At 51.7% G+C, this 20,991-nt stretch overlaps 1 protein-coding gene across 3 annotated transcripts in view; it reads right to left on the minus strand.

Annotated features, from left to right (window-relative positions):
* The window catches only part of RNF213 (ring finger protein 213), a 46,204-nt gene extending 25,297 nt beyond the window's left edge, over positions 1 to 20,907 (minus strand). Inside the window, exons 1-26 of one of the 3 annotated variants that reach the window (XM_072937093.1) lie at positions 20,758 to 20,907; positions 17,422 to 17,729; positions 16,402 to 17,007; positions 14,685 to 14,866; positions 13,948 to 14,106; positions 13,511 to 13,704; positions 13,048 to 13,319; positions 12,196 to 12,455; positions 11,395 to 11,583; positions 10,736 to 10,934; positions 10,034 to 10,092; positions 9,645 to 9,798; positions 9,016 to 9,162; positions 8,353 to 8,451; positions 7,524 to 7,646; positions 6,967 to 7,147; positions 6,258 to 6,431; positions 5,847 to 6,005; positions 4,957 to 5,564; positions 4,506 to 4,671; positions 3,739 to 3,956; positions 3,053 to 3,193; positions 2,771 to 2,932; positions 1,193 to 2,333; positions 543 to 736; positions 36 to 188 (exon numbers count right to left, since the gene is read on the minus strand). In XM_072937093.1, coding sequence (XP_072793194.1) covers positions 36 to 188; positions 543 to 736; positions 1,193 to 2,333; positions 2,771 to 2,932; positions 3,053 to 3,193; positions 3,739 to 3,956; positions 4,506 to 4,671; positions 4,957 to 5,564; positions 5,847 to 6,005; positions 6,258 to 6,431; positions 6,967 to 7,147; positions 7,524 to 7,646; positions 8,353 to 8,451; positions 9,016 to 9,162; positions 9,645 to 9,798; positions 10,034 to 10,092; positions 10,736 to 10,934; positions 11,395 to 11,583; positions 12,196 to 12,455; positions 13,048 to 13,319; positions 13,511 to 13,704; positions 13,948 to 14,106; positions 14,685 to 14,866; positions 16,402 to 17,007; positions 17,422 to 17,613 — 6,132 coding nt within the window. In that variant the 5' untranslated portion in view covers positions 17,614 to 17,729; positions 20,758 to 20,907. Of the gene's footprint in view, positions 1 to 35; positions 189 to 542; positions 737 to 1,192; positions 2,334 to 2,770; positions 2,933 to 3,052; positions 3,194 to 3,738; positions 3,957 to 4,505; positions 4,672 to 4,956; positions 5,565 to 5,846; positions 6,006 to 6,257; positions 6,432 to 6,966; positions 7,148 to 7,523; positions 7,647 to 8,352; positions 8,452 to 9,015; positions 9,163 to 9,644; positions 9,799 to 10,033; positions 10,093 to 10,735; positions 10,935 to 11,394; positions 11,584 to 12,195; positions 12,456 to 13,047; positions 13,320 to 13,510; positions 13,705 to 13,947; positions 14,107 to 14,684; positions 14,867 to 16,401; positions 17,008 to 17,421; positions 17,730 to 20,218; positions 20,351 to 20,757 lie in introns of those variants that run through there. The other 2 variants (XM_072937094.1, XM_030287361.4) reach the window with 2 other exon arrangements.
* Positions 20,908 to 20,991: the final 84 nt, after the last annotated feature.

Raw genomic sequence — 20,991 nt, forward strand, 5'->3', positions numbered from 1 at the left:
GAAATTCCCAGAAAAGGAGCATTGCTGGCACGTACAGGTCTGGCTGCTTTCTTTGGCACTGGGGACACCTCCAAGATTTCAATGATGTACAGATGACTCTTCTGCCGTAGCCACATATTGCCATTATTATCTGCCAGGTACTGCAAAACCAGCAGCTTGAAGAGAAACTCTGGAATTCCACGCTGCACCTATCACAAGGAGAGATACCAAGGCACTTCCTCTTTATTTACTCATCACAACTTCACAGAACAGTTGAGGGTGGGAAGGCTCTCTGCTCAAAGCAGGCCCAGCTAGAACAGGCTGCCCAGGGCCACATTCAGTCAGGTTTTTAATGTCTCCAAGGTGGAGACTCTACAGCTTCTCTGGGCAGCTGCTCCAGAGTTGAATCACCTTGATGGCATTTGTGTTGCTTACACAATAATGAGAGTACACATGCTAGGGAAATTGCTGGTTGAGAAACAAGAGCTTTAAAGAAAGCTCCTGCAGGGGTCCACGCAGGACCTGTAGGACAAGGCAGCTGTGGGAGGGAGGGATGTACTCACTGAGGAGGTGATATCAAAATGGAATATCATGGGCTTTGTCTGGTGTTCTCTCTTTAGAAAAGGCAGGAGAGATTTTAGCACTTTATCTTCATCCACTTCTGGTTCAATCAGTCTGATGGTTTTCAGAAGTTCTGTGCAGTCAGGCTGCTCTTCTTGCAGTCTCTCATGTAGCCTCTTCACATACAGAGATTTCCCTGTTATTAAAACCACCACAAGAATTAAAGCCATCAATATCAGATATATCACATTAAGACCATAATAGACAGAAGGAAATAAAATGTTTAAGTACCCCATGCCCTAAAATCTCTGGAGCTTCCTAAAAGGCATTCCAGAAGAAAGTCTAAATCTGGTTTGAGCAGCTGGAGCCTGGAATCCAACACATTGCTCTTGTTATCCATATGGTTTGGTTTCCTTCCTCTGCCTAAGAGAAGCTTTACTCTTCATTAGGACTTGAATCTATTCTATTTTGTGCTTATTTCTGAAGTCAAAACATGGACCAAGGTGACTTTGAGCTTTCACCTCCTACACTGACCAGTCGGAATTGCTCTTTTTGACCAAGACACTTAAATCTTGGACACAAAACCTGGCAAGGTGAACCCCACCCTGCTTTTGAGCTCGCAGCAGAGCCCACTCCGCACATGCCATCTTACCCATGCCAGCTCTTTTGGAGGACACAATCCCAACACACATGTGCTCCTTGAACACGGCCGCAGCCGAGCTGGAGGGCTGAGCCACACGGAAGTGGCGCTGCAGGTACTGCTGGATCTCTGCCCGTGACCTCTGGGGAATCATGTGCACCTTGCAGTGGCTGAAGGCAGAGGGCAGGTAGCTGTTCTCCCGCTCGCAGTTGCACAGGATGATGAGCCTGTAGGAGCTGTTGTAGCACTGTAGGTGCTGGAACAGGTCCTCTGCCCTGCGGCTGACGTCGTAGCTCAGCTCATCCGCGTAGAGCATGGTGTAAATCTTGTCCCCAGCCTGGCAGGGAATGAGGCACCTGCGCAGGAACAGCCCCACCTGCTCTGCGCTGGTCTGGGGCGTGCACAGCAGCACCTCATCAAAGGTGGGAAGGGGCTGCTCAGGGCTGTTCATGTAAATGGCCAGGGCAGAGCTGAGCACCTCTGAGTGAGGGCACATTATGAGGTTGGGCTGACCCACAAAGAGCAGGTCCTGAGGGAAGTCTCTGGTGACACATTCTGTGCCACTGCTGGCCAGGTTCTTCAGCCACATGCCCAGTGTATCCATGTCCAGGCAGTTGGGGAGGAAAGAGCCCATGTTGCTCATGTAGCACTCCCAGATGCACTCCAGCCGGGCGCTCAGGTCCCTCTCCCCATCCAGCAGCACTTGGAAGTCAGAAACAGCATGGCCTAAGCTGGGAGGCCCCTGGCTCCTGAGGGCTGCGAGGACATCCTGCTCGGTGCAGCGGGGGTTGAGGAAGGAGAGCATCATGAGGGCAGCCTGGCTGGGGTTGCCCCGGCCCAGCTCTGAGCACAGGTACACCAACTGCTCTGCGCTGTAGTAGTTCAGGTAGAAATGCTCACGTCGCTTGGCATTCATGAAGCTTTTCCAGCTCTCCAGGAAACTCTCCATGGTCTTGCAGAGGGCTGGGAGCACAGCTGCCATATCCCCTTGCCCTTCCAGCACTGGGATGGGGCCCAGGGAGAAGTCTATAAAAACACAGGATTCTTTGTGGGGTGAACAATACACCTGGGCAAGCCAGGAGCGGAAAAGCATGTTCCCAGCTGAGTAAAGGTCTATAAAGGCCTGGGCAAGTCTCTGGACATTGGAAAAGACCTGTGTGAGGACAGAGGAGAGAGAAACAAGCTAATTTACAAGTTTCAGCCATGAAACCACTGGAAAGACATTCAATGAAGAGAAAGTCTTTGGTCCCAAGGTGTGTCAGGCCTTGTACAGGAACCACAGACTCTCTGTGACTTTTTTACAGCAGCATCCCCAGGAAACCAGTATGGAACTCCCAGCTTGCTACAAAAGCACAGTGATGCTGCCAGCCAGGACAATCCCCAGTGCAGCCAGAGGATAATGCCACCAGTTCACTGTTGTGTCTCCAGCTTAGCTCACCTTAGCAAAGAACCAAAGGCAGGAACGCCCACATGCCTGTGACCACCATCCCCAGCAACTTCACTGTCAACCACAGCCTTAAAAACTTATACTCAAGGGAAAATCCAGCCCTGGCTCCAGCACCAGTAACCCTCCCGGGTTTGAAACCTGACCTCAGAGAACCTCTCCACCTCCAGGCCTTGCTCTCCCTTGGCCGACATGAGCATCAGTTTGTTCTGCAGCTCGCGGAGCTCTGCCAGCGAGTACTTCCAGGAGGCCTCGGCGTCCCTTGAGCTCCCCGGGAGGGTGAAACGCAGGACGCTGTCCAAGGAGACCTGCCAGAGCATGAACTGTCAGCATGGCTGGGGCTGAGGCTCTGCCCAAGGCCAGGGGAGCGCTGGGGCAGCAGCCCCCAGGCAGGAGGGGCAGCGGGAGCTGAGTGACCTCAGCCTCACCTTCTGGCCATCAGCTGGTGCCCTCAGCACATAGACCCCTCTGCTGTTGATGGCAGCTGCCAGGGACAGTGAGGACAGCTCCACGGAGCCATGGCTTTCCTTCACTGTCTTCAGCCACTCCAGCTGCTGAGCCGAGGCACGCTGTGGGGAGAGGAGACACAGCACTGCCCCAACTGCTCTAAAATCTGGGATGTCTGCTTACAGCTGACCAGGACAAGCAGTTTGGGCTGGCACAAGAGTTTCGTGATGAAGGAAGAAAGGAATGAGTATTGGCTTCAGCTTGCTTTTTCTGCACAGCTCTTCCTTATCCACTCCATGGGAGGCTGAACAAAGCCCACAGTGCTCCAACACCTCTTGCTACAGAAGCAGTCCCTGCTGCAACAGGGCAAGAATTCCTAGGTATTTGCCTCCCCTCTTTCCCACCATCAAACCTGCACAAGCCAAGCTGCACCACATCACACTGGAAAGCCTCGCAGCACCCTGGAGAAACCTGTGCTACACCAGCTACAGCTGCTGCAGTGAATTTTTGTGGCACAGGACCATCAGCTATTTTTCCTCCAATAACAAGAGCAGCAGCAGCGATGTCCCCACACAGGTACCATTTGCCCAGTGCAGCCCAACTTCCAGCCACTCCTGGAAGGCAGAAATGCAGGAGGATGTAGAGGCCCTGCTCCAGCTGAACTCACCAGTTTCTGAGGGAGGGCCTCATCACTGTCCAGGGCTCGCCACAGCTTCTGCAAGCAGCGCATGAAGTCCTCGAAGCCCGAGTCCTGGCGGAGCTCGTAGAGCAGGGAGGAGTAGCCGTGCACAGTGCCATGGAAACAGGCCACACGGTCCACGTCCATGTCGTTCTCCCCCGCCGAGATGGAAGCCAGGTCAACAAACACCTTCAGCTCATTTATGTCTGAAACGAGGCAACACAGGAGTGAGCAACGTGTGAGTAGGCTTGGACACCACCCCTCATCACCACCCTCTGCAGGAAATGCAGGAAGAATGCTTTGAACAGCAGCTCCTGTGTAACTGCGCTCTCCCCATCAGCTTTCCCAGGCCATTCATCCATCCACAGATCCCCAGCCAGGATGGGAGCAGTGTCTGGGGGGTGTGTGCAGGTGAGAGCATCTGTGCAGGTCAGACAGCTCAGCTGGCAGACACACAACTCCATCCCCTGAAACAACAGGTCTGAACTGAGCAGCAGCAGGTGCTGAAGCCCTCCAGGCCCAGCCCAGCTCCCAGCAGGGTGGTCACTGTGTGCTGCACTAGCCCACAGTGCATGGGGATGTTTAAAGGGTCCTCATAGCATGTTCCACACCAAAGCCCATCAGAGATGTAACTCTCAACATCAGAAGCTGCCAAGGCACAAAGCAGATGGGTCAGGGATTCAGTGTTCCTTCTGCCCCCACACAAGCTGCCATCCCTTCTAGTACTCTCTAATTCCTGGATGAGCAGCACACACCTTTCAGTGCTTCTCTGACCCAGCAGACAAACTCCTTCTGCTGGGCCAGCTCCCTCAGACAGCCACGGCGGGGCACAGTGATTCCCTGCAGCAGCTTCTTGGCTTGCACGAGCTCAGGGCTGATGGAATCCAGCTTCTGGGTCTTGTAGGATTCAAGCTTTTCTGTCTGGAAAGCAAGTGGTGCAAACACGCACTGAGTCTGGAACTGGGAAACGTCACTGGTTCTGAAGCAGGGAGAGTTAAGCCCTCTGCAAAGCCACACCCCAAAAGAGCAGTATCATCATCTCCCTTTAAGGAGTAACTATACAAAAGCACTTGGAACATCCGATTTTTACCTCCAATAAGCATTTTGGGACAAAGAATGGCTCTTGACAGACTGAGACAGACTTGTGGGAAGGTTTGAATTTAGCCAACACCTTGACAATACAGAAACAAAATCAGGGATACTTACTATATGCAACAAGTTTTCCAGGATACTGAAGTCACCAGAGAGACCTAAACTCTCTTTGACATGGGCAATGATCTTGGCAGCATCAAAAGTTAAATGCATTTCATGGTACTGCTGGATCTGCTGGACTCTCTGGTCAACCCAGCCTCTGTGTTCTGCAGGTTGAAGCCCACAGATGGTGTTCAGCTCTGCTCTGAGATCTTCTGGATGATTTGTGAATTCCTGGAAAATTTTATCCACTGCAGAAAGTGTGAGACTTCCTGATCTGAGATCATCATACAGCATTGCATATCTGTCAAAGCAAGGGCGGATCATGCTGTTCAAAGCATCATCAAGGTCTAGCTCAGGAGCAATCTCCTCCTCATCATCCTCCTCATTCTCCTCTGGACTGTCACGCACATACTCCGCTCCTGCCTTCTGTGCTGCTTCCTCCCAGAACTGCTGGAAGATCAGGCTGTCCTTAAAAGAGTGCATTCTGTGGACAAACTCTTTTAGCTCTGGGCTCAGGCTGTAGAAGGCCCGCAGGGGTCTCATTCCCACTGCTACAACTTGATTCAGTCTTTTTAAGCGAAGATCTTTTGCGTGTTGAAATTCCACTTCACCTACATTCACTGTAAACCAGAGACAGGTCAGAGGGAGATCAGGTGGTGAAGCTTGACTCCAGCTCACTTCATCCCATCCCCAAGCCACAAAATGCTACCAGGCAGGTGGATCCCTCCAAGTGTCATTTGATGCACAAGCACTCACTTGATTCCCCAGTGCTCCGGTTTTACTTTCCCCACCCCTCCTCACCCTCACTTTGGGGCTTAGAATCAAACCAAAGCCAAGAGATTTTGAAGGAAAATATTGTTTTATGGAGTTGCCACTTTCAGACTGCTCCCCCAGAACTGTACCTCTCACAGACTTCTGCACCTTCCTGCACATGCTCAGGAAGGTTCCTATTGCTTTTTCCTCTTTTCTGAGCTGTGTGACTTCCTCGTGCCTCAACTCCAGAAGTTCTTTCAAGCTTCTCTGGAGCAGTTCCTTTTCCTCACTTGGTCGTTGCTGGTGCTCTGAAAGAAAACTCACCTGTAGTCACAAAGCAGACACTTCCCACACCGACTCAGGTTGAGAACTGCAGAGTCACAAACCCTGCAGTGACAACACAAACTGGAGCTGGGAGCTCCCTGCCCAGGCCAAGGGACAGCACTCCAAACTGCTGCAGCCCTTCCTAAGCATTCCTAGACCCTGCAGCCCCTCCTGAGCAGGCCAGCATCACCAGTGATGCCCTAAGCCAACCATGCCCCTTTGAACCCATCTCTTACTTGTCTGCCAAATGCAGAGGAACTGTTCCTTGTGCTGGAAAACCTCCTCCAGGTGTTTCATGAGGATGCAGCCGCTGTAGATGTCATCGGTGACACTCATAAGCACAGAGTCTGCTATGGCCATGACATTCTTTGCTTCATCTGAAAGCTTGTCCAGAAGGTTCCTGTTTGCTCCTGTTCCACAAACAAAGTAGGTCACGTTTCCGAAAAACAGGCAGGATCAGGAACCTTTCCTGCCATGGCACAGAGTCCTTCCATTTCCTATTGAATCCCTACTCAAGAGCCTGAGGACTCACACCACCCTCTGATCCCTCATGTCTTTTTGAGCAAAGCCAGGATATCTCAGGACAGCAATGTGGAAACTTTCCATGGAGAGCCCTGACCTAAACCCTGTGGGGCAAACAAAAGCCATTTGAATCCATTCATCTGGCCAACTCTTTGGCATTTTAGTGCGCCAATAACTTGTGAGAACTTCTCAGAGAAAGAAGTTATGGTCCACAAATCCTGAGGAAGCTGCAGTGGATGAGCAGAGGAATAGTGGCTCCCTCTTCCTTGGCCTTCCCTCTCCAAACCCAAGCTGAATAGTTCAAGCTTTGAGATAGGGACTAAAACAAGAGCAGGACAATTTCTCTCTGCTCCTCTGTGCAGTGACAGCAGTGAGGTAGAGAAAAGCTTCTCAAGGTCTCCTAAAACCCAACTACAGACCTACCGTTAAAGCTGAAGATATGTTTGATGTCAGGCCACGTGAGCAGGTGGTGCAGAATAGTATCAAAATCCGCCTCAGACTGCCCAGCCCCGACCGGCCACGACTTCACCATGACAGCAGATACGAGCTGGCTGAACTGGCCCATGTTGTAGGCAGAGATCTGCTCCAGGAGATTGCTCTGCATCTGCCAGGGCACACAGAGAAGGCAGGGGTGGGTCAGACTCTGAGGTCCCACTGTGGCTGTGCCTCAGAACTAGCACTGATGCCAAGGAGTCACCTGCAGTGCTGAGGTATATTCCAAACCAGCCCTGTGACACAACTGACACCAGAGCTCATGCTGGAAACACATTAAAAATATTCCTCATGGAGCTCATTTCCTGATTTCTTGTTGATATTTTTTGTTGCTGGTTTAACAAACAATCCACAGCAACTCAAGCAATATCTACCTTCCCCTTCCATCACAAGGCACATCCCTGTGCAACAGAATTGCTGTGGAATTCCACTTTTCTTTCTCCTTCCTTCCCTACTTTTTCCTTTCCCTACCAGGGCACACACAGTACCTGGCAAGCTGCAGGTACAGCCTCTGTGGCACAGTTCTGGAAACACCAGCTGATGGAGGACTCCATCTGTGTGATCTGGGGGTGCTGACAACAGTACACCAAGATTTGGTTCACTGGAGGCTCCTGAAGGCAAAAGGGAGATTTATCATCAACTCAAAGTGTTTCTCCTGGCAGCATGAAGCAGTGTTTCTATCAAGATAATAAAAGGAAATTGAGCATCAGTCCATTTCCAAGGGCCTGGGAGAGAGGGCAAATAAATAAATGCTTGGAAAATATTTTAATTATTTCCATCTAAAGTGTGTGATTATTTAATATCCACCTCTCCAAGCCAGGCTCACAGAAGAAAGTATTTGTTTCCTGATTTCAATATGAAAATCAATGGCTTAAGGAAATGTGTAACTGCTGTAGAAAGGAGATTAGGAGATATACAGGGTCAGTCTGAAACGGACTGACACATGTGGGTGAGCATTTGGGAGCCTGAGCAGCACCATTTCTGCACAAGGAATGAAAAGAGAAGCATCAACTTGGCTTCTCTGGGCCCTTGGGCATTTACTTTGCACTCACTGGTTCTTAAAACCACGGAGGTGACAATTGCTCTGAATGTGGATTTCCTCTGAAGCACCAGAACCTGCAGCCAGGCCACTGACCAAGATTACAGTGTGGGACATCATCATGGTCAACTGCTGAGCCTCCAGAACCTGGTTTATAGCAGCAATGGCAATTGTTATGGCCAAAGGCACCGTGTTTGCACGTGCTCCTGCTCCAAGCACAGCACAAGTCACTCCATCTGCTCTGGACACCAACCACGGCTGCCTGGAGTCTCCCCTACCTGCTGGATTCTTTTCTTCAGATCTGCAAGTAAAGTGTTCCTCCACGTCTGAGTGAACTGCTCATCTGGAAAGCTGATATTCACAAACTTGTTCCAGGCCTGCAGGGGACAAGCAAACCAAGCCAAACCATTGAGTGCTGAGATTTAATAGAGAAGGAAATGAAAAGAACAATGCAGAAGAGATGCCCCACATGACTCAGTCTGAAATCCTTCCAGATGTTTCCATCCTGAGGAAAAGGGACACTCCCAGAGCTGCAAAAGGCAGCTTTTAAGCCCAAAAAGTGTGTAAATGTCTCAGCTGCTGAAGGAGACTTTTGGATGAGCCACTTCCATCCTGCTGCTGGAAACTGTCCCAGGGAGGGCCGGGAACAGCAGCACAGATTGGCAGGGCTGCTCTGAGCTTTGCCTGCTGGAAGGCCTGAGGACAACCAGTGGGACACACTGGCAGCAAGACAACACCAAGGGGCAGCTCCTCACCACAGCAATGCCTTTAGGAACAGCCAAGGAAGAGCAGAACGGAGGTGAGCTTCAAACACTGCCCACCCCCACCCCACTCCTTACCCAGCCACAGCTACAGAGCCCAGCAAAGAGCCAGCAGACTCAAGACCCTGGCTAAGCTGCACTAAAGCCCCTTTTTACTGACATTATCAAAAGATGACAAACCCGAAGTTCAGTGAAGAAAGTGAAGGTGACGTGGTCCAGGTACTCCTTCAGTAATTTCTGTTTTAAAACATTTCTGAACCAGGCTCGAGTTTCCCTCAGAGCTCCACTGAGCAACTTTGGAACTTCCTGCACAGCATCCCCTGGAACCTGCCACACACAGAGGGGAAGACAACAAAATAAACACAGTTCAAGCAGGACAGCAATAGACGACTGATTTAAATCAGTATTTCTAAAGAGAAGGCCCAAACCCATCCAGAACACACAAGAGCCCAGCAGCAGGCCCAGCACTGCTTGAATAAAGAGCAGGAGAGGCTGGGAAAGTCCAGTGCTTACAGGCAGGTTGTGCTTATGCTTGTTCTAGGCAGTAAAGACAACAAATACTTAAGAGGAAACAAAACCAGACTTAAAACAAAGCTTATCACAGCAAACCTGAGCATCTGACCTTACTCTCAATAAGAACCAAACTCATTAGGTAACTCCACACCTGTTTGAAAGTACTGCAGTCTTGCTTAGAGTGTGAAGTTCTTCAAACTGAGACTGGATCGGACCTAAACCCAGTGTGTTGTACCACACTTGTGATATTTCTGGGTACCTTACTTGTATCAAGCAAAGAGTTCCTTGGTACTCACTGCTGGGGGCTGAAGCTGGGCAACCTTGGCAATCAGGTTGGCAGCAGTGGCAGGGATCAGGAACAACTCCACTGTCCTGGCAGCCTTGCAGAGCCTCTCGTGCAGCCTGAGGCAGCAGGACAAGCAGCACTGCCAAGAAGGAGCCCCCAGAGCTCTGCAGGGCAGCAACACAGAGAGAGAGTGAATTTTCTGCTCCGAGGAAAAATTAAAAACAAAGTAAAAACCCCACCAAATTCAACACAGTGCGGCAGCTGCCTCCCTGAGTTGGATTAAAAAATGGGATAGAACTCCAGGATTCTTTTCTCCACAGAGATTTCAAGGCACACAAGCACAACCCCAGCCCTGGTGCAGAGGCAGACAATGCTCTCACAGAGGTGCACTGCAGTTACCTGGCTGGGGGCTCATCCAAAGCATGTAGCACTGTGTTTAGAATCTCCTCTACCCGAGACTGGAAAGACAGAAAAATGAAACTGTAGAAGAAATTTTACAGACAAATTTCTGATTAGCTGAGAAGAGTGAACTCAATATTCTTTTGCATCTTCTCCAGCATTTTTATAAATAAACTGTAAAATAGCAGAACTTATTTACTGGAAGTCAGAGCCAATACCTGGGCAGCTTTTATATGCACAAATCCAACCTGTACTTCTTACAATTTGGGAGTTTCAAGTCTGTTATTAGTTGCAAGGTCCTACTCCTGCTATCCTCACACCAATACAAGAGTTTTCACAACAGCAGGAAAATCTCCCAAACCAGCAGCCCCTTGCCCACCCCTGCAAAAAAGCAGTTTCATGTCTGAGGAGGTCAGGAATGAAATATCTGCCATCACTAACCAAGAGTGACTCCAGCTAAGAACACCCTCCCCTCATCAATGCCAACACCACCTTTTGCTGCAGATACACCTCCAACTCTCCCCCTGAGGAGTCTCTGACTTCAGAGAAACTATTTTTGCTCTTAGCTAGGTTTGAAGCTCTTTGTGCTGTGACCTGCTGCCAACCCCAGTTCCTTCAGTGGTGGTCAGTTCTGCCAAAAGACACACAGGAACCCAGTTGGAGTCTTCATCCCAGAGCTGGTAAAGCTGCCACGAGACAAACCTCAGAGCTTCTCCACGAGAGGTCAACGTCCTCCAACCTGTACAAAACACCTTGGAGAGTAACTAACAGGTCGCTGGAGAAGTCTCTTATGAACTCAGCCAGGCTCCCCAGGGGCAGCACACAGAGCCAGGACTTCACCAGAGTCACATCAAATTCCATCAAGTATTTCTTTTCTCTCATCCGTTCCAGCAGGGTCCTTCTGGAGGGGAGACAAAATAAAATCTTCAGGATTCCAAGGAAAAAAAAGCCGTGAGCTTGTGCAGCCCACAGACGAGTCTCCTCCTCATTCTTGTGCTTTTGTCCCTGCAGCTGAGGATCAGTGGGAGTCCCCAGGGCCTAGGGGTGGCACAGCAGAACCAAACCACTGAGCACAAGCACTCAGGGAAAATAAACTCCAGGTTTTGCTCAGACTCTACACAACACAAGCAGCTTTAGCTCCCACCTGCTCCCCGGCTGGCAGAACTGGGGGTTTGTGTTTGGGGGGTCACACCGTGCCCAGCTGGGCTACACTTGGTGACCTCTGAGCCACCAGTGTGGCTGTGCCCAAATACCCCAAACATCCTCCCTCAACATGCTACATTTCATACTCTTTAAAAGCAAGGGAGGGAAAAAACCAAAAAATGAGATGAGGAGGGCACAAGGAGCTCTGGAAAACTCACGCATCCCACTTCTTCCTGGTTTCAGCAAATGGAAGCCCTTCCAGCCCTGCCCAGACATCCTCCTCCACCAGCCCGTGCTCCTGCTGCAGGGGAGCAGCAAAGGAATGCAGAAGGGGAAGGATCCACACCCACTGGTTTACGTCAAGTTCAATGCACCTCTGGCACAAGTTTGTCAGGTCGACCTTCAAGCTAAATAAAAAAAGAAAACAAAACAAACACTGAGTGAAAGAACAGCTTTATGCTGGCCTTGAAAAAACCCTAGGGGTGTGGGAGGCTATGTTTCAATCTCCCTATGTGCCTTCAATTAACCTCTGGTCATTATTTTAGCTCCATCTTCATTGCAGACGGTACCTGTCCAGGTTTAAGGCCCAGAGCTGCAATGTTACTGAATCTCTCTGCACAGACCCTGCTGCTGGAGCACTGGGAAGACCCAATCCTTTATCTACAGTCTCTCCATGAGCCCCGCCAGCCCTGTGACACCCACACAGAGAAGGACTCCAGAAAGAAATGCAATGGCTGCAGCTGTGTGAGTGAAGAACTCCAAATCCAGTGCCAAGTAAGCAGTCAGATTACAACGTGGTAAACAGGCACTCCAGGAGAAACCAGCCAAAAAGTGTGGAATGATGCACTGCAGCCTTGCCTGGATGTTAGCCCTGCTTCAAGCAGGAGGCTGGAACTGAGACCTCCAAAGATACCTTCAAATGTAATTTTTTCTCTGGTTCTCTGGCAGTAGAGAGCTGGATTCCTGTTTTATCAAAGCAGCACCAGCCTGGTCAGTTAGAAGGTACATAGAGCACTTACTTGGTAACTCCTGCAAAATCCTGTTTGATGTGATGAATCTCATTCTGTATATCTTGTGGTGACACCTGATCCAAGCACAAGAGGCTGCACAGCTCAGCCAGGTCACTTTTAAGTACAAAGAGTGAACAGTCCTCAAGTACCACGAGAATGGTGAGCCCCAGAGCCAGTTTGCTTTGGATGACTCTGTCCTCTGTAGCTGCTTCTGGTGCAAGGAAAGGGAGAGCTATTTTCTTCATGTATTTTAGCAGCAAATCATTCACCTGGGACAAAGAAGAGAAGAAACAAACCAAGCACAGCATTAGTCTTTCTCTTCTGAAGCCAATGTCTTCTGCCAGTTCCAGTGAGGCCACAGGACAGGAAGGAGCAGCCTTGACAACCGAAAAAAGCAATGTGGCAATTCTGTCACATTTCCTAATTATGTCAAGTAAGAAATTTTGGATTCCAGAAGCCCTGCTGATATCACTGCTTAGAACAGGATCAGGAGCTTCTCCCAAAAAGCAGGCAGGTTTGGAGCAAGAGATAAGTGCAAAGAAGTTGTTAGTGACAGAACAACTGGCAGCAAAACTTAATGGCTTAGGAAAACAATATCTGGACAAAAACCCACTCAGGTACGAAGTCATCACGTCACAGCCCTGCTGCAACCCCCATGGGGTCTCAGAACCACACTGAGGTGCACAGGTTGACTGAAGCCCCAAAGGCAGTCAGTGACAGTCACCCCAGAAGCATTCCCACTGCTTCTGTACCTGAACTTAGACTGGAAAAGCAAAATTAACCCAACGAGCTCAATAGCAAAATTAAAGTTTGTGTTCAGTAATGGAATGTTTTTTGTCTCTGTGCAAGAGAAGGGATTACCTGCTCTGTGCTGAAGTTTAGCTCTCTCCACAACATTGCCTTGCCATCAAACACCCGCTGGGCTACTGCAACGTTATGGAACTGCTTCAGCTGCCAGAAGAAATTCCTCAGATTGTCAGGACTCCAGGTTCCAAGAATGCTGAAGATACTTTCTAACATAATACTGGCAGCTATTTTCTTCCCTTCCACCACTTCCTCGTTTTTATTAAAAGTGAAGTATTTTTTTAACTTGGAAGGCTTTGCACACACGATGTCATCATACTGGTGCCACTCTGGAACAGCAACACAGGGAGAACACAGGAAAACAACCATTGCAATCAGGTGCCTTTTCCCTTCCAGCTGCCTCAGCAATACCTTCAGCAGCCCACTGTTCCCAGCTTCAGACAGGGCTGCCTGCCAGGAATGCTGGGCCACAGGACAGCAGGGATCACCCCAAGGTGCAGGTCCAGCCTGCAGAGCTTACCTCCATTGTTGAGTAAGTTCTTGTTTATCAATAAGCAGCGATTCACAGGTTGATTGGATTCTGAATTCTTGTAAATGAACTCGTACTCCCCCTTCCCACAGGTCACCCAGTACTTGTAAGGAATGTATTGATCCAGGATTTCTCTGCTGAGAGTTACAGCACCTTCAATGAGGTATCCATGTTCTCCCAGATGCCTTGGAAACACAAACACAGCAAAGGCAGGCAAAGGACAGGTTAGCTGATCTACAGACCTCTTTTTCCATGCACTGCTCCATATTTTAATAGGAATGGTGACTGTTCTTTTACAAGAACATTTTAGAACAGTTTTCTCTACTGTGAAATCTTTGCTGCAACCCCCACCTGTGGGGACAGAGCCATCCCTTGCACAGTGGCTGAGGCCCCAGAGAGACCCCATTCTCAGAGCAGGGAACACTCACCGGGTGCAGTTCAGCTCACATATGTTGTCCTTCCAGCTGGTGTAGGAAGGAATGCCCTGAGCCCTGATGAACACTTTATCGGTATCAGGGTTGAGCTTGAAGTCTTTGGATAATATTGCATGGAAATACACAGTAACACCCTCATTTCGCCTCACAGAACTGCAGGAAAGAATTGGAAGAGAAAGAGGAAGGATTCTTTTGGGTTTTTTTAATTGCACAAATCACTGTAGAGCTCAAATCAGACTCTAACCATGAGCTGAGTGGTTGCAGGACCCATAAACTCTGGCAGCAGTTCACTCAGACTCATGTTTGAGCAGGCCTAGTGCAAAGCCCAATGCAAAAAGGAAAAATGGGCTCCTAAAGGCAGCAGGAGATGCTCTGGCCCAGCAGAGTCACCTGGAATGGCTACACTTTCCACCCCTTCCAGCTCATAGACATTAACCAAAATATCAAAACAGCTCTTCACACTATTCACCTGAAGTGTTGTGTGTGTGAAGCATATGTTGCTCATAAGAGCAAGAAATAAGAGAATAATATTTTTTATCCATCAGATGTTCAAGCAAGTTCAACACATCACCCATACTGCAGCCCCCATTCAACACTGGTTCTGTCATGCACAACCACATGTCCAAGGTACGTACTGACCCAATCCCAGCACCTCAGTCTGGAATCCTGAGTCCTCTTCACAGCAATCCCTGTTAGTGAAGAATGCTGGGGAGCAGCAGCGCTGTTCTCACCTTTCTTTAATGTTTTCCACAGGCTTCTGGTTCCTTTTTTCCTTTTTGTTCTTGGGGCTGTCTGCTGCAGCCACAGCACCCTCCTTCCTGGCAGCCTCGGCTCCTTGGCTCGGACTTGTCTTCTCACTCACGTTAGGCATTTTCTCACCTGGGGTCTCATTTTTCTCTTTCGTGTTTGCATTCTGCAAGAGGGAGACAAACAATGCCCAAACAAACAGGAGACCCTGGAAGCCCAGCATCTCCTCCTGGTGTGTGAGCAATTGAGAGATGGGACTCTTGGTGCAAGCAAGAAGCCATTTATTGTTTCTACAACTCAGTTTATATACTCCTACAGCCTTAGGTAAAATCTTTCACTGCTGAGCAATAACCACATTATTAATGTTTCTTAGCTCCATTGCTTAATCACAGTCTTGCACCTGCAGTCTTGCCCGACCACCTTTAAACAAAGCCAATTTCCTTTTCATTTCCTTCCCCTCGGGGGCCTGGAGATCGAGGTGACCCCGAGAATGCAGAAGTCCTTGCTTCCCAGCCCGCACGGCCGAATAAGAAGTCAGAATGCGCAGGGTTGGCTTCTCAAGGTTGTTTATTTTCTCTTACCTAGAACATGCTTTCTCAAGGAGCTGCGCTCTGTCTAGCAGGTCAGTCTGTGGCAGACTCCCACCCTCTTGGGGTGGTGTTACCATTTTATACCAAAAACTACGTGTGCTATGGGTATAATAGCACACGTGTCAATATCTATCATTTATGTTGGACACTGTGTCTCTACATTAAACCAATAGAAAAGTGTCACCATCACAGCAAGACATGGAGGGCAAGAGAAAGGAGAAGGAGATCAGGACACACCCAAATCCTTCCATCTTGTCCCCTTGAACCCCTTATTTTAAAACCCTAAAATTCTACTTTTTCACCCTGTGTGAATTCAACTACCACCCTACTCAAACCCGTGTAGTTTGTAATTCCTCATACAAAGTCAGCAGTTTTCTCCATGGGCTAAAATTAAAGCAGGTGTTTTTGACTTCATGCCAAGGTCTCTGAGCCCCCTTCCAGGCAGCCAGAGGGATGTCCTGGGTTCCCACACGCTCCTTACATTTCTGTTTGATGTCCAGGGCTTCTGGCCCACCAGGGTCAAGATGCCCACATCATCCAGCAATTGTGCAGCACTTTCTGCGCTACTGCCCATCTGCCCCCCAAGACTGGTGCACCACCAGCTTCATCCTCCTGGAAACACTTCAAACACTGAACCCTTGCTGAGGGAAGCCGCTGGCTAAGGAAAACAGCCCGTGATGGAAGATGAGCCCAACCCAAACACACTGCCAAGCAGTCAGTTCAGTGAGCCACAGATCCCAGAGGATGGGCATAAAGAAAGTGAAACCACAGCAACTTCCAGCTTACCAGGCCTGTGTGTGAACAGAGCACAGGCACCTGCAAACCACAAAATCCCTTCATTCACGGAGATCCCAGAGCTCTCCAGAGAGCTGGCTGGAGAAGAGACACCTCACAGTCCTGGGGGCAACTGAGCAACCCCTCAGTGAATGCTGGGTTATAACTGTCATCCAGGAGAACAGAACTCAAATTAGAGCCTCTCCATAGTCCTCCCCAATTCATCCCTATATTCCTGGGCTGGTGCTCCTCAGCCTCACTGACAGCATGAGCAAGTCACACTGGCAAAGGGAAGCTGTGCCCACTGGAACACTCACCAGAGCTCACTCACACTCACCTTGACAGTGGAATTGGTCCCTTTCTGCTTGGGCGCCTTTCCAGCCTGCAGGCCCTGAGCCCCAGGGGAGGTCTTGGTCTCAGGCCTGCTTTGGGGGGCTCCCTTGGCAGGAGGCAGCCCAGACGGACTCGCTCCCTGCCCTGCTGACAGCAGCTCCTTGCTGCTGTCCCAGGCCTGGGAACCTGCTGTGGCTGCTGGCAGCTGGCCAGGAGCACCACTGCCCCATTCCACATCACCCCTGGCTGTTCCTCTGTGCTCAGGGGTTGTTCCATCCTCCACCTTGTCCCCTGGGGCTGTGGCACTGGGAGCTGGGGCAGCCCCCCCGGCTGTGCTGCTCTGCTCTGCAGGGCTCAGTCTCTCTGCTTCTGGGCTGCCAGCTTCCTTCTCCAGGTGTGCCAAATTCCTGTTGCCTTCAGGTGTGTCTCCACTGGCATCACTATGTCCATCAGCACCTGGTTTTGCTCCCTCACCGCTGGGAGGTTGGATTTCTTGAGGAGCAGCACTTGTGTCATTCAACTCTGTGGTTTGAGCTGGTGCTGTGCTTTGAGGAAGCAGAGAGTCCTGTTCCCCAGAGATGGACTTCTTTTCTTTAGTCTTCTTCGCTTTCTATTAAAAAAACAAAAACCACAATTTCTGTTTATTCATTGCCAAAGGGAAACTCTTTATCACCTCATCCATTGCAGCAAGTAATGGGGCTAACAGAGAATGATCAGGAAGAGGAGGGACAAGATCAGCCAGTGAAATGCAAATAACTCTTGAGAACTGTGTAGGTTTAATATTCAAGACTTGCTCAGCAGGAGCACAGAGCAGCACTGCAGTGTCTAAGCTGACTCGTGTAATTTGTGGTTTCCCCCAGCACCGCAGCTCCGCACAGCGTCAGCAAACACAGCGAGCTTCTCCTGGAGGAAGCCAGGCAGCAGCTCCCCGACGTGGCCAAAGGGAAGTGGGGGATGCAGCCTGGCCTCCTCACTTCACACATGAGAGCAACAAGTCACAGCTGCTCCCCAGCAGGACCCTCACCTTTCTCTCCAGGGAAGCCACCTCAGCAGAGTCTCCAGCCCCATGCTCAGCCGAGGGCTCTGCGTTGCTCTCTGGAGCTGTGACATCCTCCAGCAGTGAGGATCCCTCTTCCTCCTGCCATGTCTCAGCAGACCTGGGAGATCCACCTGCGGTGTCAGGTGTGGTGTCAGGCAGAGCTCTTGCTCTGTCCATCAGCGACTCGCCCTCGGTCTCCTTTGTTTCAGTGGTGGAAGGAGGCCCAGCAGCACCTTCTCCCTTCACCTCTTCCTCTGCATCACGGACTGCAATTATCTGCACCTCTCTTCTCTCTGAAATGGATGGAAATAGATCGTTAAACTGGAAACTCACCCCCCAGTGGGGTCGCAGGATGATTTGGGTTGGAAGGGACATTAAAGCTCATCTTGTTCCACCTCTGCCACAGGCAGGGGCACCTTGCACTGGACCAGGTCACTCCAAGCCCCTGGGTGGGGGAGAGAATTAGAAAAAAAGGCAAAACTTGTGGGTTGAGATAAACACAGTTTATAGGACAGAAAATTACAATAACCATAAGTCCTTGGCTGAGCCATCTGACTGTTATCAACAGCAGCCTCCCCCTGAGCCCAAGCACAGCTCTGAACCCGCTCCTGGGAACAGCAAACTGTCCCAGACGAAGTCATGAACACACAGGACCTGTTTGTTTCTCCCTGTTCAGCCCTCACGAGCCATGCCACCACACTCCCTTACAGCCTTCTGCCCTCTCCAAGGCCCTGCCAGATGCAGAATAATTAAGCATTGATGTAGAGCTCCATCCCTGTCCCTCCTGCAGACACGGATGCAGCAGCAGTGCTGGTAACCAGCTGCCTGTGCCAGCGCCTGGAGCCCAGCATGAGCAGTGACAGGACAGTGGCACCTCCCACGCTGGCACAGCCTTCTGGGGTGGCACTGTGACTGCTCCCACTCTGCTGAGGGCTTTCCAGGAAGGCAGAGGAAACTCTTTTTATCTTCACAGCTTTATCCAGTCCTTCAAAAACATGTGGAAGAGCTCCAGGCCCAGTCAGGCAGCAGAGCAGATCTCTGCTTTCTGCATGGGTTTCACAGGCTCCTCCACACCGCCTTCACCCCAATTCTGAGAGCAAAAGCTTTGAACCTCAGCTACTTTGGATGTTCTTCCCACAGCATTCCAGAGCTGGAGATCCCAGGTGTGTTTCCCTGCCATGCTGGAGTGCAGAGGGATTTGCTAAGAATTGACCCTGTTGGGACTGCAGCAGCTTGATTCTGATTTAGTGTGCTTTTCTAGGATCACATTCTCTCTGTCAACAAACCAAAAGCCATTCTGGTGGCTCGGGTCATTTGGTCTTAAAGAAAAGGATTAGAAAACATTTCCCCCAGCATAACCGTGTTGTGTACTTGATTCTGTCTCTGTTCAGTGAGGCTGAATTAGTGTGTTGTCAAACACAACTCAAGGGTGAGTTCTAAATCTAACAACAAGCTGCAAATCAGAAATTCTGTGTCAAGAAGGACTCAACCAGTCTTTTAACATAAAAAGCAGCATTACTTCATTGCCAAAACAGAAACCAGTTAACCAGTTCAACACTGGAGACATGAGTGTGGAGACTGTGTGTAGGATGTGTCACCAACTGAATCACTTCTCTGTCTCCTGACAGTCACTGCAAAGTGAAGAAAACTCTCTCTGGTCAGGAATGCCAGTGGAGGTTGAGATGAGAGATTGGGAGGGGAGTCTGGGATGAGAGCAGAGTGGAATGAGCTGCGCAGAGCAGAGCCCAGAGCCACACGGGCTCAGAGGTGACGCAGGCAGCCTGTGGTCAGTGTGCAGTCCCCGGGCAGCCCAGCCCGGCCGAGTCCCGCGGCCCAGGGCCGGTGCCCAGCGCGGCCCCACAGCGCTGCAGGGCCCGGGCAGGCCTTGCCTGGCACCCAAGGGGAACAGACAGGGCCGGGGCAGACACAGACACCGGCACAGCGTGAGGCAACACAGCCGCGTCACCTCCTCCTCTGCCCTTGTATTGTCACGAAGAGACCTGCGACACTGGTGAGCCGGGCCGGGAGCGTGAGGGGAACCACAGCGCGTAAAGGCAAACAAACACAAACAGCCAGCGCTCCTCCGCGCTGAGGGCCCGTGCTCCCACCGAGGGCCTGGCTCCCCTTTCCCGAGCCCTGCCTGGGGCTGTTCCGCCGGTTCGGGGGGCGGGACCGGGTCTAGCGGCGGGGCCGGGCCGGTTCGGGGGCCGGGCTATGACCGAGGGTCGCGGCCCGTGAGGGGTCTGCCCCGTGGGCGGGGCCTGTTGCGTGGGCGGGGCCTGTATGCAAATGACGCCGCTCTCGCCCCCCGCGGACTGGCAGCTCTCCGCCCACTCGGGAGATATGCAAACGAGCAGGGTGGATGGACCAATGGAGTGGCGAAGGAGCGGCCGTATGCAAATGAGACAGTTATGTGATGAGGGGCGGGGCTAGCGCGGCTCCCGGGGGGCGCCGGGATGGCCCCGGGGGTGGGGGGGCACCGGGAGAACCGGGGGGGAGACGGGCAGAACCGGGGGCACCGCGGGGTAGCGGCGTCCCGGGTGAACGGGGAGGAGGAGATGGGAGTCCCCGGGGACGCACCGGAGGGCTCCGGGCGGATTGAGGATCAGAGTGCACCGGGGAAATGGGGGCGCACGGAGGCGCTCCGGGGGCACCGGGAGGGTGCAGCGGGACCCGGAGCTCGCAGTGCCGCCTGCCCCGGACCCGCGACTGCCCCTGCCCCGCAGCCCCCCATGCCCGGCACCCCCGTGCCGCCTCTCGCCGCCCCGGCAGCGCGACTTACCGAGTGACCGGGCACCGGCACCTGCAGCGCCCGCTCGTCCCCCGGCTCCGCCGAGTCCCGCCTGGACAAGTTTCGTTTCTCCGCCGAGCCGCCAACTTTCGTTTTTGCAGTCACGGTCCCCGCCCAGCCCGGACCGCCCCGGCCAATCCCGGCCCCGGCCACCGCCCCCGGGCGGCTCTCGATGGGTCCCGCCCCGCCGGGCATCTCTGGGGGTCCGTCCCGGTACCCCCCGAGCATCCCCCCACCCATCAGCCCATCAGTCCCCGGCCGGCAGCAGCAGGGCAGGGCAGGTGTGTTGGAGGAGAACACTTTCTGCTGGTCCCGACAAACAAAAAAGCGGATTCCGCAGTCAAAAGTAGGGGCACGGCTGGTGCCCCATCGCGGATCCGACCAGGACCAAGCCAAAGTCCCAGCAGCCCTGCCTTTCAGTAGTGCTCACACAGGTTTGAGCACGCACACATTCCTAAACAGCCAGCCCGCTTCACCCCCATGTCCCTGTTTTCCCCCTCCGGCATCCCCATGGTGCAGCAAGAACTCACAGCTCAGTGCGCTCCAGGGCAGGACCCAGAGTCCTGGCAGGTGTGTGGCTCCCGGGCACCCGTGCTGCCCTTCCAGCACCTCCGGCGGCAGGAGCTGTGCAGAATGTGCCCTCGGGCTCGGCTCACCCGCACTACCCCAACCTGCTTTCAGTTTCTTTTCCCTGGCAGGCTCAGCAGCACCCAGAAGATAACTCCCCTTCCCACACAAAAGGAAAAAGCTTTCCCTCAGGAATG

The sequence above is a fragment of the Taeniopygia guttata genome, chromosome 18, assembly GCF_048771995.1.
Source record: "Taeniopygia guttata chromosome 18, bTaeGut7.mat, whole genome shotgun sequence".
Classification (NCBI taxonomy): Eukaryota; Metazoa; Chordata; class Aves; order Passeriformes; family Estrildidae; genus Taeniopygia; species Taeniopygia guttata.